The sequence below is a fragment of the Camelus dromedarius genome, chromosome 26 (assembly GCF_036321535.1).
Source record: "Camelus dromedarius isolate mCamDro1 chromosome 26, mCamDro1.pat, whole genome shotgun sequence".
NCBI classification, from domain to species: domain Eukaryota; kingdom Metazoa; phylum Chordata; class Mammalia; order Artiodactyla; family Camelidae; genus Camelus; species Camelus dromedarius.
The window spans coordinates 15,112,626-15,134,502 of record NC_087461.1 but is presented as its reverse complement, the minus strand read 5'-3'; the positions used below and the strand labels follow the sequence as shown (position 1 = coordinate 15,134,502).

At 38.9% G+C, this 21,877-nt stretch overlaps 1 protein-coding gene across 5 annotated transcripts in view; it reads right to left on the bottom strand.

Annotated features, from left to right (window-relative positions):
• TRDMT1 (tRNA aspartic acid methyltransferase 1) overlaps positions 1–21,493 on the bottom strand; it is a 43,307-nt gene extending 21,814 nt beyond the window's left edge. For 2 of the 5 annotated variants that reach the window (XM_064479413.1, XM_064479415.1), the window contains exons 1-3: positions 21,341–21,444; positions 1,684–1,809; positions 1,478–1,587 (exon numbers count right to left, since the gene is read on the bottom strand). Coding sequence is in view for 3 of the 5 variants with exons in the window: in XM_064479415.1 (XP_064335485.1) it covers positions 1,478–1,533 (56 nt within the window). In the remaining 2 variants the exon portion in view is untranslated. Of the gene's footprint in view, positions 1–1,477; positions 1,588–1,683; positions 1,810–3,971; positions 4,053–21,340 lie in introns of all 5 variants that reach the window. The other 3 variants (XM_064479414.1, XM_010992031.3, XM_031444626.2) reach the window with 3 other exon arrangements.
• Between the last annotated feature and the right edge of the window lie 384 nt (positions 21,494–21,877).

Genomic DNA, 21,877 nt, shown 5'->3' with positions numbered 1-21,877 from the left:
ACAGGAAAAAATCAAGTTAAGGAAATGAAAAGATAAGTTATAGAATTAAAGAAAATATTTATTTTACATATTATGACAAACAACTTGAATCCAGAAAACTTTAACAGCTCTTAAAACTAAATGATAATAACACAAATATTCTAAATAATCAATGGGAAAGAAATTTCATTACAGAAGACATAGAAATGTCCTGTAAGCACATGAAAAGATACTCAACATTATTAGTCACCAGGGAAACACAAATTATAATCACAATACCACTATATGTTCACTAGAGTGGCTACAATTTAGAAGACTGTGAAACAAGTGAAATACTTAAACATGGATTGTGCAACTGTAAAATCATAGAAACACCATGGAAAACAGTTGGTATTTTCTTATAAAGTTAAAGAAATTTACCAGCAATTCCCCTTCTAGGTATTTATCACAAGAAATAAAAACAGAAGTCCACACAAAAACTTGTACATGAATCTTCATAGCAACTGTTTATAATAGTCAAAAACTGGAAATAATCTAAATGTCTAACATCATGTGAATGGACATACAAACTGTAGCGTGCACAGAATATTACTGAGCAGTAATAAACAGTAAATTACTGATATATACAACAACACGGGTAAATTAAAAAAAATTACACTAAACAAAAGAAGTTAACACTGAAAAAAATTACACTCGTGATTTTGTTTATGATATGCTAAAAATAGAAAACCTAATCTGTAATACAGAAAACAGATCAGTGGTTGCCCGGAGCTGGGGTCAGAGACTGACCAACACAAGGTACTAAGGAACGTTTTAGGGTGATGGATGTTCTAAGTTTCAGCTGCGGTTACACAGTCGTATATATGGGGTCAAAACTCAAACTACACATTTAAAATGAGTGCAGCTTATTATATATAAATTACTGCTTCGTGAGAAATTTGTGTGTAAAATTTTTCACAATATGAATTAGGAGAAAAACACAATTTCATACTATTTTTAAACTAACGAATGTACATCAAAGTTAAATACTTCTGAGTTTGTCACAGGTGAAACAGAACCTTTAACTTTGACAGGCGGGCTAAAACAAGACACATTCAGTCGTAATACCCAATGACTCTTTTTACTTTTTTTTCACTCCTGCTACATATATATATATATTCTATATATACAGTACGTGAGTATTGCTTAAAAGTAAAGAATTAAAGTTTAATAGCACTACAGAACCAAACATTTAGAAGTTAAGCATATCCTTACATTTCAATCCTTTTTCTCAGAGACCAAAATACTGATCATCCTTCTCTAAAGCTGCAAATTTAAAAGAAACAAAAAACATGCTATCTTCTGATATAATATAAAACGTTAATTCCCTTCTCCTAAATGTTTTCATTTATATGTGACTTATCCTCAAATGAAGAAACAAGAAGCCAGTATCTTGCAGTAATCCTCAGTCATATTTTCCTTGCTACATACACTTATTAAAATAGTAATTGTTACTCACCTCAATTGTCTTGGCCAAGAGCTGTGTGTGAGGAAAACTGTACTTGTACACTTCATTAGCAACAGTGTTTACATCAACCGCAGCCACCACTTGTGCAGGTATACAACTTTCTGTAATAAGAAATGGCATGTCTTAAAATGTAAAGTCCTTGACATCAATTTGCTTGCAACAGAGAGAAGCCAAAAATAGCAGAATTTTTCTAGTACCTTTCCTCCCTTCCTCAATTTTCCAGCCAGATCTCAGGTTGTAGGTGGACACCTAGGCCAGGAGGAGCCAGGCCTGAAGTGGAATATTTATACACTTCTAGTTCATCTCCCAACAGCATTCTGATGCTAAAAGTAAGATTTAAGTGTTTTAGTCATTATCTCTTATATTTGCTTCCCTCCCTCTGGCAAGATATACACTTAGGAGTTGAATGAAAAGTTTTCCTAAAGTAAAACAAAACAAAAATAGAAAAGTGAAGCAGATTCTTAAGAGCCATATCACTTGGAAATTTATAAATATGCCTTTAGGTAAGTTTTGGTCAGTTTTAAGTAAAAAAAAATTTTTAATAGCTTTATTGAGATATAACTCACATATCACAAAACACTTATTGAAGATCTCGGTAAGTTTTTAAATGAGATGCAAAATTAATTGGTATCCAAATGTAGAAACTTCACAGATCCAAAATTAAAACATTTTAACAGACCAGGAGAGAATGTAAGAAGAGTAAGGGAAATAATTGCAAGGGCACAGCTTCTTCATTGCCCCTCTGTCCCACTGCTAAAGAAAGGTATTTTCAAAATGCTTCCAGATTCAGAAAATTTAGCCACAGTCCTCCAGTGACAGTCAAAATTTGAACTGTGTAAACGTAACTGCTGTTATATTTTGCAATTACCACCCTCTTTGCACTTCTTCCCCCATACACATACAAATCCAATTATGTGTAAACCCTGCCCCAAAACAGTAGAAAATGTGAAGAGTTTTTAAAAATAAAACTATTGGAGCGTTCTCAGGAAAATCATCAGAGAAACTGTTACAAAATTACACAGTAGTTCCAAAAAGCTCTTTCTTGAATAACCATTCCTGTTAAAAGAGTTAAATTAGGAAGCCCAAATATCAAACAATGAAAAAGAAAAATATTAGGATGTGAGGAGCTAGGGCTCATGCCGCAGGCAGGCCCCCGTGATGCAGGCAGACCCACATTATGGAAGACGGGGCAAGGAAGGAGGTTCCTACACACTCCAAAAACAATCACAACCCGACACTGAGGCCTAGAAAAGATGACGTCAGAGAGACAAGGGCATAAATGTGTCTAGGTAAGTCTTTACTAGGTGTCTACTAGGCTTGAGACCCTGGGCCCCCTTCTAGGTCCCCTGCTGCCTTGTATATAAATCACTGGAAACTTAAAGGTCCAGTCGGTAGCATCATAGGTAGCTGCCTCCAGTTGAGTTTAAATTCAATAACTGGTTCACTTGCCTTCACATAGAGTAAATTTAAGTTCTAAATTATATCTTTGTCAGAGACATCAGAGAGAACTTACAACACAAATCAAGAAAGGTTTTAAAAAAACTAACAAAAATATTAGTATATAAGGACCACTCTGCAAAATCACAAACCTTATAACCGAGGTCAAGAACTAAGCGACTACTAATCACTTTAAGAAATCTAGGGGCTGAATAAACTTCATTAAACTATTGTTTTGCTAAATAAGATAACCTGCAATTAGCAAGATGTAGCCTGCTTGCATTTTTATTACACATGCAGCAAGCTGGGATTGCCTGGATTTGATGTGTATGACTCTTCTCTGTTTTCAGGCTGATTGAAAATCCAAAGACGTGTGCCGAATCTGTACCATAATCAATAATTAATTTTATGTTCTTGTATTATGTGCCTGCAAGACATAAAAACCAACAAAAAGCAAGTGTCAAATGAGTATTTTCTGTGGTGATGCAAGAACTGATGAACCGAAAATTCTTTCTCAGGAAACAATAGATTTTTAGTCAATAAACAAATGCACTGTTTGCACATTCTAGATTGTTATAAAATTAGGACCACATGACCTAAAAAGTTATTTCCATGATGAAAGTGAACATACTAAGATCTAACTGACACTAATTCAGCTTTCTTTTTCAAAACAGTATTGTTTGGGAGGTATGGGTGTGTTTCCAAGGAAAAATTAAACTTATAAATAACAATTTAAAAAAGCAAGCCTGTCAATTCTAAAAAATCTAAAATTAAGCTCCAAAGACAGGTTGTCCTGATATTCTAACTGTACAGTTTAAGCCTATAGCCTCCAAAAATCTTTGTTATACTGCATACACAGATTTTTAAGATGTTTAACTAAAAATATCAGATGAATACAATTCAACAGATTTTTGCCTAGTGAGATCTATCACTCAGGTGATCCAGGGTTAGTAATTCTCAAAGAGGAGAGAACTGGGGAAACGGGAACCACAGGATTGTTCAGTGGCAGCAGAAGGACAGGATGTGTTTTGCAGTACTTTGACCTTACCTGGGTTTCATTCGTGGTATTTCAGTTATTATTCTGGACTGCATATTTATCAACAGGAAGCATATTAAAAGGTGAGACATCCTAGTTAGAGAAATGCAACATAAGTGATTTTAAAAGAATGTCAGATTGGATCTACAAGGAAAGGATAAGGTGTATCATGCTCCCACATACATGAGACTTCAACTGAAAAAGGCAGATTTAGTTACGTTAAAAGAGACTCCTGGGTGAGACATCAGCAGTGCCACTCAAAATCCATGCACAATCCCTGGTCTTGAGCATGTTTCTTATTGAGGTGGGCAGAAAACACACACACACACACACACATATCATATTCTAATAGTAATTATCTTCCTTCTTTTTCTGATCACACTTCCTGGAAAAGTTTAAGAGAAGAACCTCTGTTGGGAGTAGTAAAAATGTACAAGTTCACACTCTATCTGCCTTCCCTAACCAAATAAATCAAAAAGTTTAACTGTTCTTGCATAGCTAAGGTGGGGAAGATACTCAATATTTAAAATTGCAAATATAAAATTAACTGGCCTACTTAGACATAAGGGAAGTCACTTATTTTTTTCTTCTTTTCCTTCTTTATCTTTTTTTTTCTAAACTGTATCTCATCTAGGTGAGTAATTACTTGAATTACCTCATTCTAATCACACCTGAAACAGCTAGTCAGGTATGTTAACACTGACATCTAGTTGTGAAATGGAAGATCAGCTGAATATACCCGATGTCTATTTCTTTTCATTCAAAGTGATAGTTTAATTAAGAAAAAAATTAAGCAAAAATAGATCTGCAACAATTCTGAATTTAAAATGACTGCCAAAGTATATTTGTTTCTTTTTAAAGATTCTTACATTTCAAAAACCATAAAGTATTTCTGTAAATTAAATAAAATTAAAAGTAAGTTTTAAAGTTTTTATACTCAATTTCTTAAAAGTCTCCTTAGAAGTTTAGCTAATAATTAACCCCCCCCAAAAATTGACTTCAGTTTAAGACATACTGTGAATCTGACTAAACATAAGAGCCCATCAACCAGAATGCGGATGGGAACTGCTTGAGCTCTGTGTTCAGACCAGAGCTGGGGAAGTGGGACCAGAGAGAAAGGTGCCAAATTAGCTTACAGGGAAAGGAAAATAAAGATGCTACACCACATAATATAGTAAACCCTCCTTGAAAGCTTATACTTTTCATCATTACTGACTTTATGAAGTTTTAAACCCTAACCAGAATTTCTGCTACAGGCACCTCTAAAAGAAGAATTAAGTGTTAGAATTTTGCACTAGACTGGAAAGCAAAAGTTTGTCATAAGACCTCAGAGGAAAATGCAATTCAGTTACTTCATTTCTCATTTTCCTCTTCTGTACTCCTCCTGACTATATACTTTTCTTTAAACTTTTTCCCACTAAGTCACTAAGTCCCATAAAAATCAACAAACATTAGCTATCATTATTTTCTTTAATCAAAGCTGTCCTAGGCACACCCTACAGAGATCTTTTAAAGTGTATATATGTGTGTTTGTGTGTTCACGTGTCCTGAGAAAGGTTTTGAATATGGAGATCTAGCTAGTTAGCTCTTTCTCTGCCTGTGTTTGAATTTTAGCTCTACCATTTCCAACTGATTTAGACAAGCTACTTGACACCTCCTTATGCCTCAGTGTCATCATGTGTAAAACAGAAATAATAAAGTAACTACATCATAGTTTTCTGAGGATTAAAGTAGTTAATACCTATAAAGTTCCTACATTTGTGTCAGCCTAGAGTAATCAATCAATATATGGTTGCTATTATTATTATCAAAAGGACAAAAGCTTTTAAAAATAAGAATATCAAATGCTAAGAAGAACCGGGTGTGACAGAAATTCTCACTGCAGATGTGAGCATCAACTGAGGATTCAGTGATGTAGGAATAGTTTGGCAATATGTATCTAAAGCCTTAAAACCTGTTTTGGACTTACCGAGTTCACATTTGGGCACATATCTCAAGGCGTGGCAGACAGAATGATGACCCCTCAAAGATGTCCTAATCCCAGAAGCCTGTGAAATGTTACTTTACATGGCAATGGGGACTTTGCAGATACAATTAAGGATCTTAAAAAGAGATTTTCCTGGGATATGATGATAGTCCCAACGTAATCACAAGATGGATGGAGGAAGGTTAGAGTCAGAGGAGGAGATGTGATGACGGGAGCAGAGGTCAGAGAGGAAGATTTGAAGACGCTACACTTCTGGCTTTGAAGATGGCGGAAGGGGTCATAAACCAGATGCAGTTACCTCTAGACACTGGAAAAGGCCAGGAAGCTGACTCTCCCCTAGGGCCTCAGAAGGAACACAGCCCTGGCAACACCTTGATTTTAAGACAGCTGACCTCCAGAACAGTGAGATATTATATCTGTGTTGCTTTAAGCCATTAAGTTTACAATAAATTGTTACAGCAGCAATAGGAAACTAATACAAAAGGCAACAATAGGGATGTGAAGACAAGATTCCCATAAAGTATAAATGCTACTTTGTTTATAATAGTGAAAATTATATTTCCTAAATGTGGAAATTCCACAAAATGGAATATCACACAACCATAAAAAACCAAGCTTACAAATATATTTAATGGCAAGAAAAACTCAAGATTTTCTAAGTGAAAAAAAAGAAAGCTGTAATTTATTTTAACGTTCATGGACACATGTAGAATAAACATCGAAAAGATATCATCTAAATCCTCGACAAGGTTTATCCCTGAATAAGCACCATGTATGATTTTTAAGTTTTCTTCTTCACTTGTGTCACATCAGTATTTCCCAGCAGACAATAATCTCAGGAGGAAAAGAATATGGTTTGTTTCTATCCGCATCACACAGCACAGTAACTGACACAGAAACCAGTCAATAATTATGTCCTGAATAAATCAATGGATAAATGAGTATGTTTTCAGTATGTCCCAAGTTTTCAACAAATGTATTTGTAGAGTTTAAAAAAACACTAAATGTAAAAGTGATATTTTTAAAATATTTGACTTCACTAGTAATCAAAAATCCACAACTATACCTCGTAAATTGTATAGTCTTAAATATTATACTGACATACCTGTGGTCACACAAACACTCCAAGATTTAAAACTCATACGTCCTTTTAAAAAGTAACCTGACAATACCATCAATCTTTAAAATGCCCATGCTCTATAACTTATTTGTTCATTCAACAAATATTTATAGAGCATCCACTCTGTGCAAGCACTATTCTTGATGCCAAGGATACAACAGTGAACCAAATAGAACAACACAAACAAGTCCCTACACAACAAAACAAACAAAACCCCCAAACAAAAATGTCCCCACCTTATGGAGCTTCCATTCTGGAAGGAGAGGCAATCAAAAACATAAACAAGCAAAACAGACAGTATGATGGGCAGTAATAAGTGCTAAGGGGAAAAATAAAACAAAAAAGGGTACAGGGAGGCAGAGCAGAAAGTGCAATCTTCTACAGCAGCCAGGGAGGCCCTAGGAAGATACCATGAGAGTAAACACAAGGGACTCATCATGCTGCTATCCGGGGAGCAGCATTCCAGGCAGAGGAAACAGTAAGTTCAATGGCACCGAAGCAGGAATGTTCTTGGTGCTTGGAGGTAGCAAGGAGACCACCGTCTCTACTCCATCCCACTTCCAGGGAGCTAACGCTGATAGCAGGACAATGTGCATCCTTCCTGACCTTTTTCTGTGTCCAAACTCATCCACGTTAAACATACACATACTATGTGTATGTGCCCAGGTATAAGACAACCAGAATAAAAGTCAGTCCTTCATTTTCCACATGAGAATATCCAAAATTAGATGTATAGACATTTCCACTATATACATGAACAAAGGAACTGACTTCATATTATACAATTTATTAATTTAGTTATATAAACATTTTTAAATAACACTATCTTATTATGTTCATTTAGAAGTTTTGCTTTTTCCACTCAAATTACGTGAAACAATTTTATTCTATATGCATCTTTGGAATCACGGTCATTATCAGAAATAGAACCACTTTTTAAGCTAGCTAACAGTTTTCAAGAGCACATTAGCTTTCCTTCACTCAAAGTTCCCTGACATCTAGCATGTTTTTAGATCATACATGAGGATGTCACTGGAAATTTTATGCCAATGACAAATACCCACTAGCTATTTATGATCTCCACAAAATAACCCCCTCCTGTATTGCTTTGTAATGTAACTTCTAGAAGATTTGTTTACAATGGTATCTAATATCTGTAATTGTAAGGTCATCCTCCCCAAAATTATCTCTAAATCTTTAAATTCATCTATATGACTTTTCATCAATTCCGTCAAGTGATCTCAGTAAGCATCCTAAACTGGTATTAAGTTTTTTTCAGGGCTAATGTTAACTTTTCCAAGCAGTATTTTATTACTTTGCTGTTCAAGTATAATAAATGAATATATTGCATTGAAGAATTCATGACAAATATGTCTTTAAGGGCATGTGTATATATGTTTGGGTTTTGGCTTTGTTTTTATTCTGAATAATGAAATCACATGCCCTTTGCTGTTACAATCATGAGAGAAATGTAGAAGACAATCTCTTCATTATAAGTGACCTTGGGATTTTAAGTATGTCTCCCTATCCAAATCCTGAAATGCCAACCCACAAAACAATCTGTAAAATTACAGATTCACATCTTTGCCCCTCAAGCAGGGCCACCAACATTCTGACAGTTCAAAATTAGCTGAAAGAAATCTCACTGGATGGAGAGCAAAGCAGAGATAAAGGACCAGTATTAAGTCAGAATCAACAAAGAGAGGCATTAAGCTTAAATCTTCAAAGAATATAGTTTTTAACTATCGACTCAGCAAAAAAACAACCACAAGAAAATAAACTGAGGCCACAAAAATAAAATGCCTTCAAAAGAAGCAGCGATATTTCTCTGGGACTTTATTACCATCTAAATCTCAGGGATTTTTAGGATAAAATTTAAACAAGGCAAAACTACTTGTTTCCTATCTCTTATGTGGTCTATTAAAGTTCAAAGGACTTCTAACTAGAATTGTATGACTGTAAATCCTTTGAATTGTGGGTTCTTTCTGGACCAAAATTCACCTTTAATTAAGGAACATGCCAAGTTTCTGAGGGTCGTGTATTTGCTGAAAGGTTCTGTTTGTTGCTTAAGTCTCATTCATTGAGAACTAAAGGATTATGAAATTCACCACTGAATTTGAACAAAAATCACTAATGGATGCTCAGAATTATTAAGCTTAACTCTCTAATGGGGCTGTTCTACTCCAGTCCAGGGTTTCTGCAAGGTCTGTGGCAACTCAAGGTCCACGGATGAAAAGAATTTGTGGATAAAAGTAAAAGCAACTATTGATTCTGGTAAACTCATGGTATTTACAGTGTTTTTTTTTTTTTTTTTTTTTTTTTTTTTTTTAATCTCAGCATACAATCTACTAAGTACTTTCCAAAAATGAGATGCTTTTTGTTTTTTGCTTTTAGGCAGGTTGAGAGCTAATTGGCACTATTTCTGAAGAGCACTTTTTAGAAATACTCCTGACAATTTTCCAAGGGCAAGGCAAAAAGCCAAAAGAAATGCTAAGAAACCTCTAGACACCAAAAAATACTAAATTCTACATGTAACATTAATCTCATATACCTTTATGATAATAATCATTCTGTAATCACATAGATTTGCTCTCATTTACCAACCTCTTCTTTTCAACCTTCCATACAAAGAGGTAACATTTCTTGACAGGAATGAAAGACAAAACATCTGAACTTCATTATTTTCACATTATTAACATACACTTAAAATTCTACATTGAGTTAAAACCAAGTTATTCACAACTGACTTGATTATTTTGAGAAGATTTCAAATGCTTTATCATGTAGTACCAAAAAAAAATCTCTATTGTCTACTAAAATTTCACATATAATCACACATATAAAAACCTTTCATGATTCTTCTTATTTGGCCTCTGTCCAACACACACACAGACACAAACACACACATTTGTTCTGTCTCCTACATAACACCTATTAACATCCTTCAAAACACTATCCATGGATCAAATTTAGGAAATACTTAGTTCATCAAAAAAACAAACAAAAAAATAACAAACACAGACCTTCATGATAAAAATTTAATATCTAAGCTTAAACTTCTCACAATATAATGGTGTATATTTCAAGCTATACATATCTCATAGCAAACATGATCCTTGTTCATTTATTCATTTGTTGATTCATTCAACAAATATGTCTAAGTGATTTTCTAGACAACACCTATCCTTTTATGGAACTTATATTCTGGGGTTTGGGGGGTGGACAACAGATAAATAGGCATACAGTGTGCCTAACAATGGAAAGTACTATGGGAAAAAATGAAGCAGAGTAAGCCAGACAGTATGGGAGAAGGAACTGGTTCAATTTTCACAGTGGATGGTTAGAGAATGTCTCATTAGTAGCAACATGAAGGAAATGAGGAAACAGGTCTAGCAGATACCTGAGAGAAGAACTTTCTGGAACAGAAGGAAGAGATACTGTAAAGGTCCAGAGATGGGGGCTTGCTTGTCAGTAGGAGAAGCAGCAAGGAGACTTGGTACTATGGACTCAATGTTTGTGTCCCTGACAAATTCTTGTGTTGAAACCACCTCCCGGTGTGATGGCACAAGGAAGTAGGGCCTGTGGGAGGTGATCAGGATTAAGATCAGGTGACTGTGGGTGGCGCCCTCCTGAATAGGATTAGCACCCTTAAAAAGTCACATGAGAGCTTGAGTCTCCCTGTTCTCTGGCACGAGGACACATGAGAAGGTGGCTCTCTGCAACCAGGAAGAGGGCCCTCACCAGAATTCAACCAGGCCGCCACCCTGATCTTGAACTTCCCAGCCTCCAGAACTGGGAGCAATTAATTTCTATTGTTTATAAACCACCCATTCCATGGTACTCCATTGTTGTAGCAGCTCACACGAAGACTGGAATGGAGTGTGCGGGGGAAGCTGCAGGAGGTGTGGTCAGAGAGAGAAACGGGCTGGCTCCAGACCAAGGAGTCCTGAGGGTTTTGTTGAGGCCTCTGGGTTTTATTAAGTGAAGTGACAAACCTCTCAGAAGTTTTAATCAGAGGGATGTCTTCTCTGATATATTTCTTACAGGATCACGTGGACCACTGTGTGAAAATAAACTCAAGGTGATAGAGTGGTAGCAGGGAGACCAGGAAAAAGGTTATTGCAATAACCCTCTGTCCAGGTTTTCTGAAAACCCTCAGTAAAGCTCAGTGGCAAATGCTTTTTCTGGGAGGTAAAACTGCGAAGTAACAAGCGTGGAGGCAGTGCGGAGGGGCAGGAGGGAATGCAGACACATGGCAGTGCACTACTACCCCGGCCACAGCTTCACAAGAAAGCCCAGCCAACTGCCCTGTCACCAAGGCCTTGGCCAGGCAGGCTGTCATGGGGAGGGACCTATCAAAGCTGACAAAAGCCCTGCAGTCAAGACACAATGTGGTCTGAAGCCGCACCTCCCATATTCCCATCTGCACGGCAGCAAGGAACATGGCAGGGGCGGTTGGGGACCGGGGCAGGGGGACATCTGCTGGCGCTTTCCTCATCTTCCTACTAGTCAAGCCACCCGGTGAGGAAGTGTAGGAAAAACAGCCGTGTCTCCTCTCCTCACATACAACTACCACACTCACTTCTGACACCAGATGTGTGAGTCTCTTCCCCACAAGAAGCCATTCTCTGAGACACCAGCTGGATGCTCACAATTTAGTTCAATTCTGACACTGTCTTCCTTCAGATCACACCTGTTATAGACTCAGTCCCAGAAGACTGCTCCCATTTCAGATACCAATCTCAAGTAATAAATCCCCAGGCTCCCACAACTCCTGTCCAATTTAGCTACAAATCGGAGGTTCCCCTTGCTGGATTTGAACATTTTTAGAACATCTCACAAAACTACATTTACTAGTCTATTACATAATAAAAGATATTACAAAGGATACAGGTGATAAACAGCCAGATGAAAAAATTCACAGGGCAAGTTCTGGAAGGCTCCTGAGTGCAGGAGTTTCTGTGCTCATGGATTTGACATATGCTACCCTCCTAGCACATTCACCAACATGGTGGATACATTCACCAACCCAAAAGCTCTACAAACGACAGATATTTAATGTTTTCGTGGAAGCTTCATCACACAGGCAGGATCAATCCTTAACTTAGTCCCCAGCCCCTCTCTTCTTCCCAGAGGGTAGGGGAGGAGCTGAAAGTTCCAAACTTCTGATTATTGCTTTGGTCTTTCTGATGACCGGTCCTCATTCTGAAGTCATCCAGGAGCCCAACAAGAGTCATTTCATTGGAACAAAGGATATGCCTATCACTCAGGAAACTCTAAGGTATTTAGGGGCTCTGTGTCAGGAATCAGGGTCAAAGACCAAGTATTAAAACAAAGATGCCCCTAGTGTTCTTATCACTGAGGAAGTTATCAGAGGTTTAGGAACTAGCAGCAGAGACATATATACATGGCTTTTCTATTATTTCACAGGCATGAGTCTCCACCTTCTCTCCACTGAGAGTCATGTTATCTGACCCCTCCAAACAGCTGCTAGAGCAGCTAGATCTCATGTTCACAGCCAGGGTTGCACATCTGAGAGCAGATACCAGGGAGAAACTGAGCATTCTGAGGGTGTGAGCCAGCCCCGACCCCTGGCAGTGTTATGGGATGAGGCAACAGCATCAGAGTTGGGGGCCACACTGAACAAGCAGCCCAGGTCCCTGGAGGCAGTGGGGTCAGGTGACTCTAAGGGACACATATATTATGTTTGATAAACCAAAGAGACGAGGTGATAAAGGTAAAGATGGAGAGAAATGATAGAATCATAATTATGGTTTGAGGGTCTAGCCTATGGAATCTGCTGATGTAAGTGAAAGAGAAGACACAGAGGTGGCTCCAAGACTAGGTCCTGGACCCTGGAAGTTGGGAGATGCATCTACTGGGACAAGGAAGGCTGTGAGAGCAGTAAGGAGAACAGGAGCTCAGTTTTGCACATCTTTAGAAAAAAAAAGAGATAATGGGAACATTAACAAATCCTGCCATCCAGAAAAATCACAGAGAAGCTTACTTTAGAGTCAGTCAGAGCTGTCAACATAATCAAACAGAATGCACATTAATCAGGACGCGGAGCCCTGGCACTTCTCACTCACCACCTCCAAATCCAATTCCAGCTTCTCCTCCCACAGCCCCGTCAGTGCCAATCAGTCATTTCCCAAGCCACGCTACGGAACACTGTGATACAGGATGCTGGTAACTGTGCTCCCCTCCCCTACTAAAAAAAAGTGTCCCTTGCTTATATATACATAGTAAGTGCTGTTTTAAGCCAAATAGCATCTTTTTCGTAGGGCTTCTCAACACCTTTGCTACATTAATGTGTCCTGAGAATGATTCAAGGGACAACACTGTGTGAAGAGTTTCTGAGCTTCTCTGACCATCAAGGCACACAGACTAATGCTGCTGAGAAGAGTGACGCAGGGGGTACCAGCCAGGAAGTGGCAACTAATCCAAGAACTCATTTTAATCCTCATTTCACTTGGCTTGTATCGTCCAATCACTCCTTGAAGTCCTCGCCTCCCTTTATTCTCATGGGACAGCGTTCTCTTGGTTCTCCTCACTCTCTAATTTTTCCTGCACAGTTTCCCTCCTTGAATACTATTTATCTACCCGGCCACAAAATACCATGTTCCTCAGTGTTCCATCTTGTTGGCCCACCTCCCTATCCACTCAACATATTGACAGAAATAAATCTTCGTCTCCAGTCCTATCTCTCCCTCAGTCCAAAAGGCACAAATTCCATGGGTCCCACAGACAACTCAAACTCTAAAATGGAACCTATTATTTCTCCCCTTCTTGACTATGCCATCTGTTAAATCACCCAAGTCATTAATCTGGGTATCTAACATCCAAATAACTACCAGGTTTTACTGTTTTTTAGATTCTGTAGATCTTATGGGTAAAAGCCTTTCCTATTTACTGGCTCTGCCTAAATTCATCATCTCTCAAAACTAATCCCCTAACTGACCACTTGGCCTGTTATTTCCCCACCCATCCTAGGGTCACAGGGTAACATTTCTAGAACACAACTCCAAGTTCATTAACCTTCCTTTACTATCCCCTACTCAGACCCATGAGATGAAAATCTAAGTAACTTACCAGGTCACATGTGCCATTTCATGGTCTGGTTCCTTGCAAACACCTCCTCCTTTCTTGCAGCACTTACCCTGCAATGATATCTTAACACTGTGAGTGTCCACATAGCCCGTGCTATTTCATGCCTGTGTGTCTGCACAAAGTGTTCCTTCTGTCTGGTTTGCCATTTCCCTTCTTGACTATCTGGAAAATTCCCAATCATCTTTCAAAATCCTTCTTGGTAAAAAATACCATAGTAAAATTGAACAGCAAACACCAGTTTAAAAAAAGCAAAAAGAATACACCAATGGCAACAAGACACAAAATAAATACAAATAACAAGTGTATGAAAATGTCTGACCTTCTCTAAGGAATGTCAGCAGTGTTACTTACATACTATGTACCAGGAACCATACTAGGTCTATGTATACATTATGTCATCAAATCCTCCTAACAGGCCTACAAGGTTAGTATTATCATCCCAATTTTATCAATGAGGGAAGCCAACACAACTAAAAGAGGGGAAAGCTAGTTACAAACCAATGTGGCATAAAGAAAAGGAACTAAGATTTACTAAGTATCTATATGAGTTTTCATACATCAACTCTTTCATTTTACATTCCATTACCCTCTGAGAAGGTGTATTAAGTCCATCTCACAGACAGGGTACCTGGGCCCAGAAACCTGAATTATGTTCCAATAGTCACACAGCTAGTATCTGACAGATCTGCCTAATCCCTAAATAATGGCATTAACTTAAAAAGCCAGAGAAACACATGGAGGACTTGAGAAAGCACTGGGAAGGAAACCAGGAAAATGAACATGAAACAGATCTGGGAGAGGGAATATGCTCCCTCATCCATACTGGATACGTTTCGTAGGCCATCTCCAATCCAACCGGCCATGCCTGTCTTAGGTTGTCCTCCTCTGAGGATCTTACCCGTCGTTGGCTAGCCAGCCCTCCATACTGGATACGTGTCGCAGGCCATCTCCGATCCAGCCGGCCGTGCCTATCTTAGGTTGTCCTCCTCTGAGGATCTTACCCGTCGTTGGCTAGCCAGCCCTCCATACTGGATACATTAAAGAAGCCATCTCTTATCTAGCCAGCTACATGAAATTTCTCACAGCTTGTTTATCAGTTCAGCCCATGGCTTATTCTCTAGAGCCTTCAGACAGAAAAATCTACTCTCTTCAATGCCCTTCTCTTTCACCTCTTCATTTTCCTCCTGTATCATCTTTTGTAGTTTTAAATAATTATTTCCTTCAACAATTTACTCCTGTGTAATTCAAATCTAGTCTGAAGACTCTTTGACAGCTTCATATAGTTAATAATCAGTTTCTTCTAAAGGCCATTTTTAACACCATGTAACAACTTTCTGTAACTTTTACATATTTGATAATATTTGCCCATGTTTACTGAGCACTTACTATGTTGTAAACACTATTTACCTGTTTTATTTTTCTTAATTCATCATCTTCACAATTCCCCTTTGAGGTAGGTGCTATTATTGACCTTTTTTATAGAAGAGAACATTGAGGTATATAGAAAGTTGAGTTTTCCCTTAAGGTCACATAGCCAGGAAGTACCAAGGCCTTCTAACAAAAGAACTGTTCTCTTAGCTCAGAGACAAAACAGCCTCTCCCTGAACTGTCCCACGTAAACACTGTGCATGGTTACGCTCCCACGGCGCCAGATAACATAATGATTTAAAAGACCAAACTGTGCAAAAACAAAGCATCAAATTTCAAATTACTGGACATGATTAAATGATTGTCAGAAAGAGTTTAAGTATCAGAAATTAAAAAGAATGAAAGAATTTTCAAAATAGAAGCAAAAAAAATTTTTTTTAATTGTAATGCCTGAAGGATTCCTAAAAGAAGGCCACGTAATTCTTACTAAACATGATTATGTGGCTAAAACTCAATACTAGTACCTTGAAAGACCTTTCAAAATTATTTTGGAGGGCAAGACTTTTTGCTTTTAAGGCTGTCCAGTTTTGACTATATATACAATAGCAATCAGCTAGAGCTTTCCTTTACTCACCACCTAAACCGCATTTTACTCTTTTGCTGATATTTTATTTTATGAGACAGATGGATTCTTATTTGCTAACATTCATACATGCAGGTGCCCTTGCAGGCTCCACCGCTGTGTAACTCATGAAACTGCTTCCTCCACTGTTTTCTGGAAGATGTTTTCACCTAGAAGATTCCCATTAGCCAAAACTTTACAGACTGCGCAGGCATAAAGACTATTGAAGTGGTAATGAGTGGTTCCTGCACAGGGGCAAGTCTGTATTAAAGAGTCTAATGACATTTGTTACACTTGTGGCCATTTAGAATCTTTGTTTATGTCTCCTATCTTTCAAAATTTTGCCAAATACAAGTCCCTTCTTCCCAAAACAAGCCAGAACTCACTCTCCCGTCTGTCCTAGTCTGGCAATGAGATCTAATGTCCACCAATCAGTTCAACTCAGAAGCAGCAAGGTGAGGAAGCAAACGAGAAAATCCGTCTTTTTGGTGAGGCAAGTGGCAGAGATCCAACTTTCAGGGGAACACTGTGATGGCATGTCTCACACGCAGTCCCCAGCAGTCCCCAGCATCACTGGTGAAAGCCGTGAGAGCAGTGTGAAGGTTTGTGGGGCAGTGCCCAGAATGTGGTTTGAGCAGAGCTCCTGCTCACCTCGCCTGTTTGTTGGGTGTCCTGTAAATTCTGTGAGGTTCCAAATGTCCTTTAATAATTTTTCCTCCACTGATGTTAGCTAGAGCGTGGATTCTGTGGTTCGCAACTAAGCATTTAGTATCATACAAAAACGGGGGCTACCAACATGATAGTAGACTAATGACCAATTCAATAATAAACTTAACAGTCATCTACAGAGAACCTGTCACAAGGGTGGTTCTGTGCTAGAGGCTGAACGGGAAGGGGAATACCATAGGATGTGGACTGTGTTAATAAATGGACATGAAGATACAGAACACAGATATAAATAAAGTTAAAAGAAACTTCAAAGATATAGAAGCATGTATGTAGTTACTACAACACTACAATAGCATATTACACATACAGCTAAGGATGAAAAATGTTTCATGACTTATTAAAATGTCCACTGGGCTTGGGGCAAATCTGTTGTGCTACCAAAGAAAGTAAATGTACCTTTTATAACTGGTAAAATTCACTTATGTCAGACAAAATACTTGCAAATCATATATGTCATAAAATTATATACAGAATTCATACAACAGAACAATAAAAAGACCCCAATTCCAAAATGAGCAAAGTACTTAAACAGACATGTATCCAAAGAAGATACATAAACAGCCAAAAAGCACATGAAACAAATACTAAATTTCTTTAGTTATTAGGGAAATGCAAATCAAAACCACAATGGGATGTTGTTTTACATCCATTACGATGACTATTATCAAAAAATGGAATAACAAGTCAAGAATGTGGAGATAAAAGAAACTGGAACATTTCTCCATACATTACTCTAAGGAATATAAAATTATGCAGTCACTATGGAAAAGCCTGGTAGCTACTCAGAAAGTTAAACACAGAATTCACTGAGAAATAAAGACAAAAGAGACTGAGAAAATAACTGAGTGACAAACGAGATCATTTTAACAGAAAATATTAAGGCCAGGTAATTCTTACTAAATGTGATTATGTGGCTAAAACTCAATACTAGTAACTTGAAAGACCTTTCAAAATTATTTGGTAGGGCAAGACTTTTGGCTTTTAAGGCTGTCTCAGTAGTTGACTATATATACAGTAGCAATCAGCTAGAACTTTCCTTTATTCACCACCTTAAACCACAGTTTGCTCTTTCGCTGATATTATATTTTATGACAAAGACAGATTCTTATTTGTTAACCATTCATATATGCAGGTGCCCTTGTAGGCGCCACTGCTGTGTAACTCATGAAACTGCTTCCTTCACTGCAACCCAGCAATTCTACCCCTCAGTATATATTCAAAAGAACTGAAAATAGGGACTCTAACAGATACATATATACCAATGTTCACAGCAGTATTACTCACAATAGCCAACAGATGGAAACAGCCCAAGTGCCCATCAACAGATGAATGGACAAAATATGATATATGCATGTAATGGAATACTACTCAGCCATAAAAAGGAATGAAGTATTGATACATGCTACAACACGGGTGAACCTGGAAAACATTATACTAAGTGAAATAAGCCCGACACAAAAGAACATTGTATAATTACACTTATTTAAGGTACCTATTACAGACAAATGAATAGAGACAAAGTAGAATGGTGGTTACCAGGGATTGGGGGAAGTGAGACATGGAGTTATTACTTGATAGTACAGAGTTTCTATCTGTGATGACAAAAAACTTCTGGAAACGTAGTAGTTTTGATTGCACAAAATTGTGAATGTAGCACTTAATGCCATTGAATTGTACACTTAAAAGTAGCTAGTACAGTTTGTGTTATGTATAATTTACCACAATTTTAAAAGGTCAGTCATAAACCTTATCTAGAAATCTGTCAAAATTTAAATTCAGTATTATTCCTGTTGGCTGCTTTTTACTGTTATTTAAGGTATAGATTCAATTAGTGGCTCTAACCAGAAAAGTGGCAGCATAGCATGGTGAAGAGGTCAGGTAAAGAGACCTAGGTTACAACACTGGCTCCACGACCAACTAGCTTATTACACACTTAAAACAGGGCCTGACATGTGAAAGGTCCTGAATAATTGCTGCAGTTAACTGCCGTTGTTATTACTTTGTATTATTGTATTAAAAACCCCACGGAAAACAGCAATGCATTCTATTACAGAAAAATGGAAAACTTTGATACATCAAAGAAATGAACTTTGGACAGCAAACGTGTGGGGCGATTAAGACGCAACATCCCTAATATGCAGACATCAAACCATCAGATGAGAGAGGACAAGACAGAGGCAGCAGGAAGGCTACTCTGGATCACAGGGTCAGCCAACGAAGGCGACTCTGAAGAGGCCACGAATGAACTAAGACGTGAAAGATGAAATGCAGCTGCGGCGGAAAAGCCTCAGGTGAGGGCACTCTGTGGGGAGACAAGAGCAAAAGCAAAGGCCAGAACATAGTGGGAACTTGGAGGGTTTGAGGAGCGTGGAGAAAGAAACCTCTCCTGGGAGAGAGAACCAGGGGAGAGTGGTAGAAGTAGTCAAAGAGGCAGACAGAAGCCAGACCTCATAGGCCTAAGAAGAGGGGACTGAGATTCTAACCTCAGAGGGAAACCACGAAAGCTGGGAGTGACATGTTCCAGTTCACTATGCAAAAGATCCCTTTGTTGCCACATGGAGAAAGGATGGGGTAGGAAAGCAGAGTGGAAGGAAGCAGTGGAGCAGTTGGGAAACTATTTTACTAATTTAAGAAGGAGATGATACAGCTTAGATTTGGGGTAGCAGCAGTGATAATAGAAATTTGTGTACAAATTCAGGTTGCATTGGCTGATAGAAGAGAGAATATCTGTTTCCTTAACTCCCCCAAAATGCAAACTAAAATTATACAATTTCCCCTATCAAATTCACAAAGGTTAAAAATGGATAATACAAATCCTAAGGAAAATGTACTCGAGGGAGGCACTCAGAAACCTCCCCAAAGCAACTTCCTGTATTATCAAGTCTTTTAAAAAAATTCTCATAATTTTTGACTTAGTAACTAGCACATTGCCAGTCAAATGAGCACAAGTCAGCACACTGAATTAATGAATTCAACTTTTAGATCTTTTATTAATTAATTTGACTTCTAGAAAACACAGGGAAAAGAAAATCAAGATTTATTGTAACACATTAATACTTGCAAAAAAATGGGGGGAAAACTAACATTCAACACTTAAGGAGTGGCTGAATTATAGCTTATGATAAAGCACTAAGCAACCTTCAAAGTCACATTCATTAAAGGATTTCAAGATGTGGCAAGGAATGCTAACATACAACATTAGAAAATTAACTAAGAGAGCAAATAGTACTAAAGTTTTGTTGTGTTTTCCTGCTGGTAAGTTTTGGCATAAGAACTGAATATAGAAAGCCATCAAATAGGTACATAATACAAATTTAATAATCACAAACCTCTTCCAGAATCAAAACTCGATAATGCTTAGAAAACTGATGTGCCCAACACATCACATATTGTCTCTATCTTACAGTACAAGTCTCTTGTTAACCCTTGGTCCTAAAAAAAGAAGCAGGGAAGTTTCAGTTTTGTGGTTGTCTTGGTAATTTAAGAATAAACATACACATCCCAAGTCTGTTTGTCACTCTGTATCTCCAGTGCCTAGCTCAGTACCTGGGACCGATGAGGAGCTCAATAAATATTTCTGAGTATCACAGAAAATAACCCTTGTGATTCCAACTCAGGACCAAAGAAATTTAAAACCTCAAAATGGAAGAGGTACATAAAATAGAATAATTTATAGTATTTTGAGTGGTTACAGTGTACCAGGCATTATTATAAACTTTACCCACTTGTTCTTTAATCCTCACAATAATGCATTTCTGAAAGAACTACTTTTCACGCTTTTAAAACCAGGAAACAGGTTCAAAAATGTTGAGGAACTAGCCCAAGGTCACATTGCAACTAAGTCTGAACTCAGTGCTTCTGGAGCCTAAATGTACTCAGACGTGATGTATCAAGACAAGACGTTTCTTTTCAATTATCAGAACTGACCAGGACTTTCCTCTAGGCTTCACCTGTAGTTCCACTTGGTGTTCACTAACTCCCAGCTTGCATGTAGTCATCACTATGTCGATCCAGCCCTCACCAGCACAGCCCTGCCCAGCGACCTCCCTTTCCTGGCTGACTTCCTCGAGGATAAAGGACCAAGTTTCCAAGCCCCCGGGTAACAGCCACACTCAGAACTGGGCACTGGCACAGGGCAGGGGCCTCGCCCTTCCCCCTCTGTCAGTACCATTTAGGTTGGGCTTTTCAGCCAAGCCTTGCGGATCAGGACTGACAAACATTACAGCCCGGTGCTCGGCCCGCCCTTCGGACCAGGCTCGCTGAGAGAGGCAGAGAGTCCCCGCCGGAAGGGGCCGGCTGGGGCGCCGCGCCGGACGATTTCCACGAGAACCGAGCGCCGTCCAGTCTCCGCCCCAAGCGTCTCGCCGCTGCTCCCCTCCCTGGAGCCCGAGCTCAGACCAGCGCCAACGCACAAGTGCAGATAGAGGCGCCCTGTGCCCCCTTACCTCTTAGCGCGTGGTGCATACCCCCAATGCCGCTGTACAGCTCCAGGACCCGCAGGGGCTCCATGCCGCCGCCCGCCGCCGCTCGCCGCCGCTTCAGAGCTAGTCCTTCCGGTCCCGCTGCTTCTCCTTCCCCCTCGGCCCCGCCTCTCCCTCGCTTCTGGTTCCGCGGCTTTTCAATTCCCCCCTTCCTAAAGCTCAAGCTCAGAACTTTACAGGGCAGCTCTAGGGGCTCAAGGCTGGCAGGGGTCACCAAGTGAACGAAGAGCAGGAAGCACGAAGGCCTCCCAAGTGAATGGGAGCCACTCTGTGGTCTGATTTAGGCTCCATCTTCCTTCTAAATTGTATTCAGGGGTCTTGGGAGGGAGAAACATAATCCAGGACTCAGAAGAAGGGTGTAATCTGCCTCTGTCCCAAAATGAATGAACACAAGTTAGAATCCAGAAAAAAAACTCATTTCTCTAAGCATGCTGCTTTTTCGCCCCTTGGAAGCCTGAAGTGTCCACACCTCTCTTCCACTAGCCTTGAGCACGTACCACG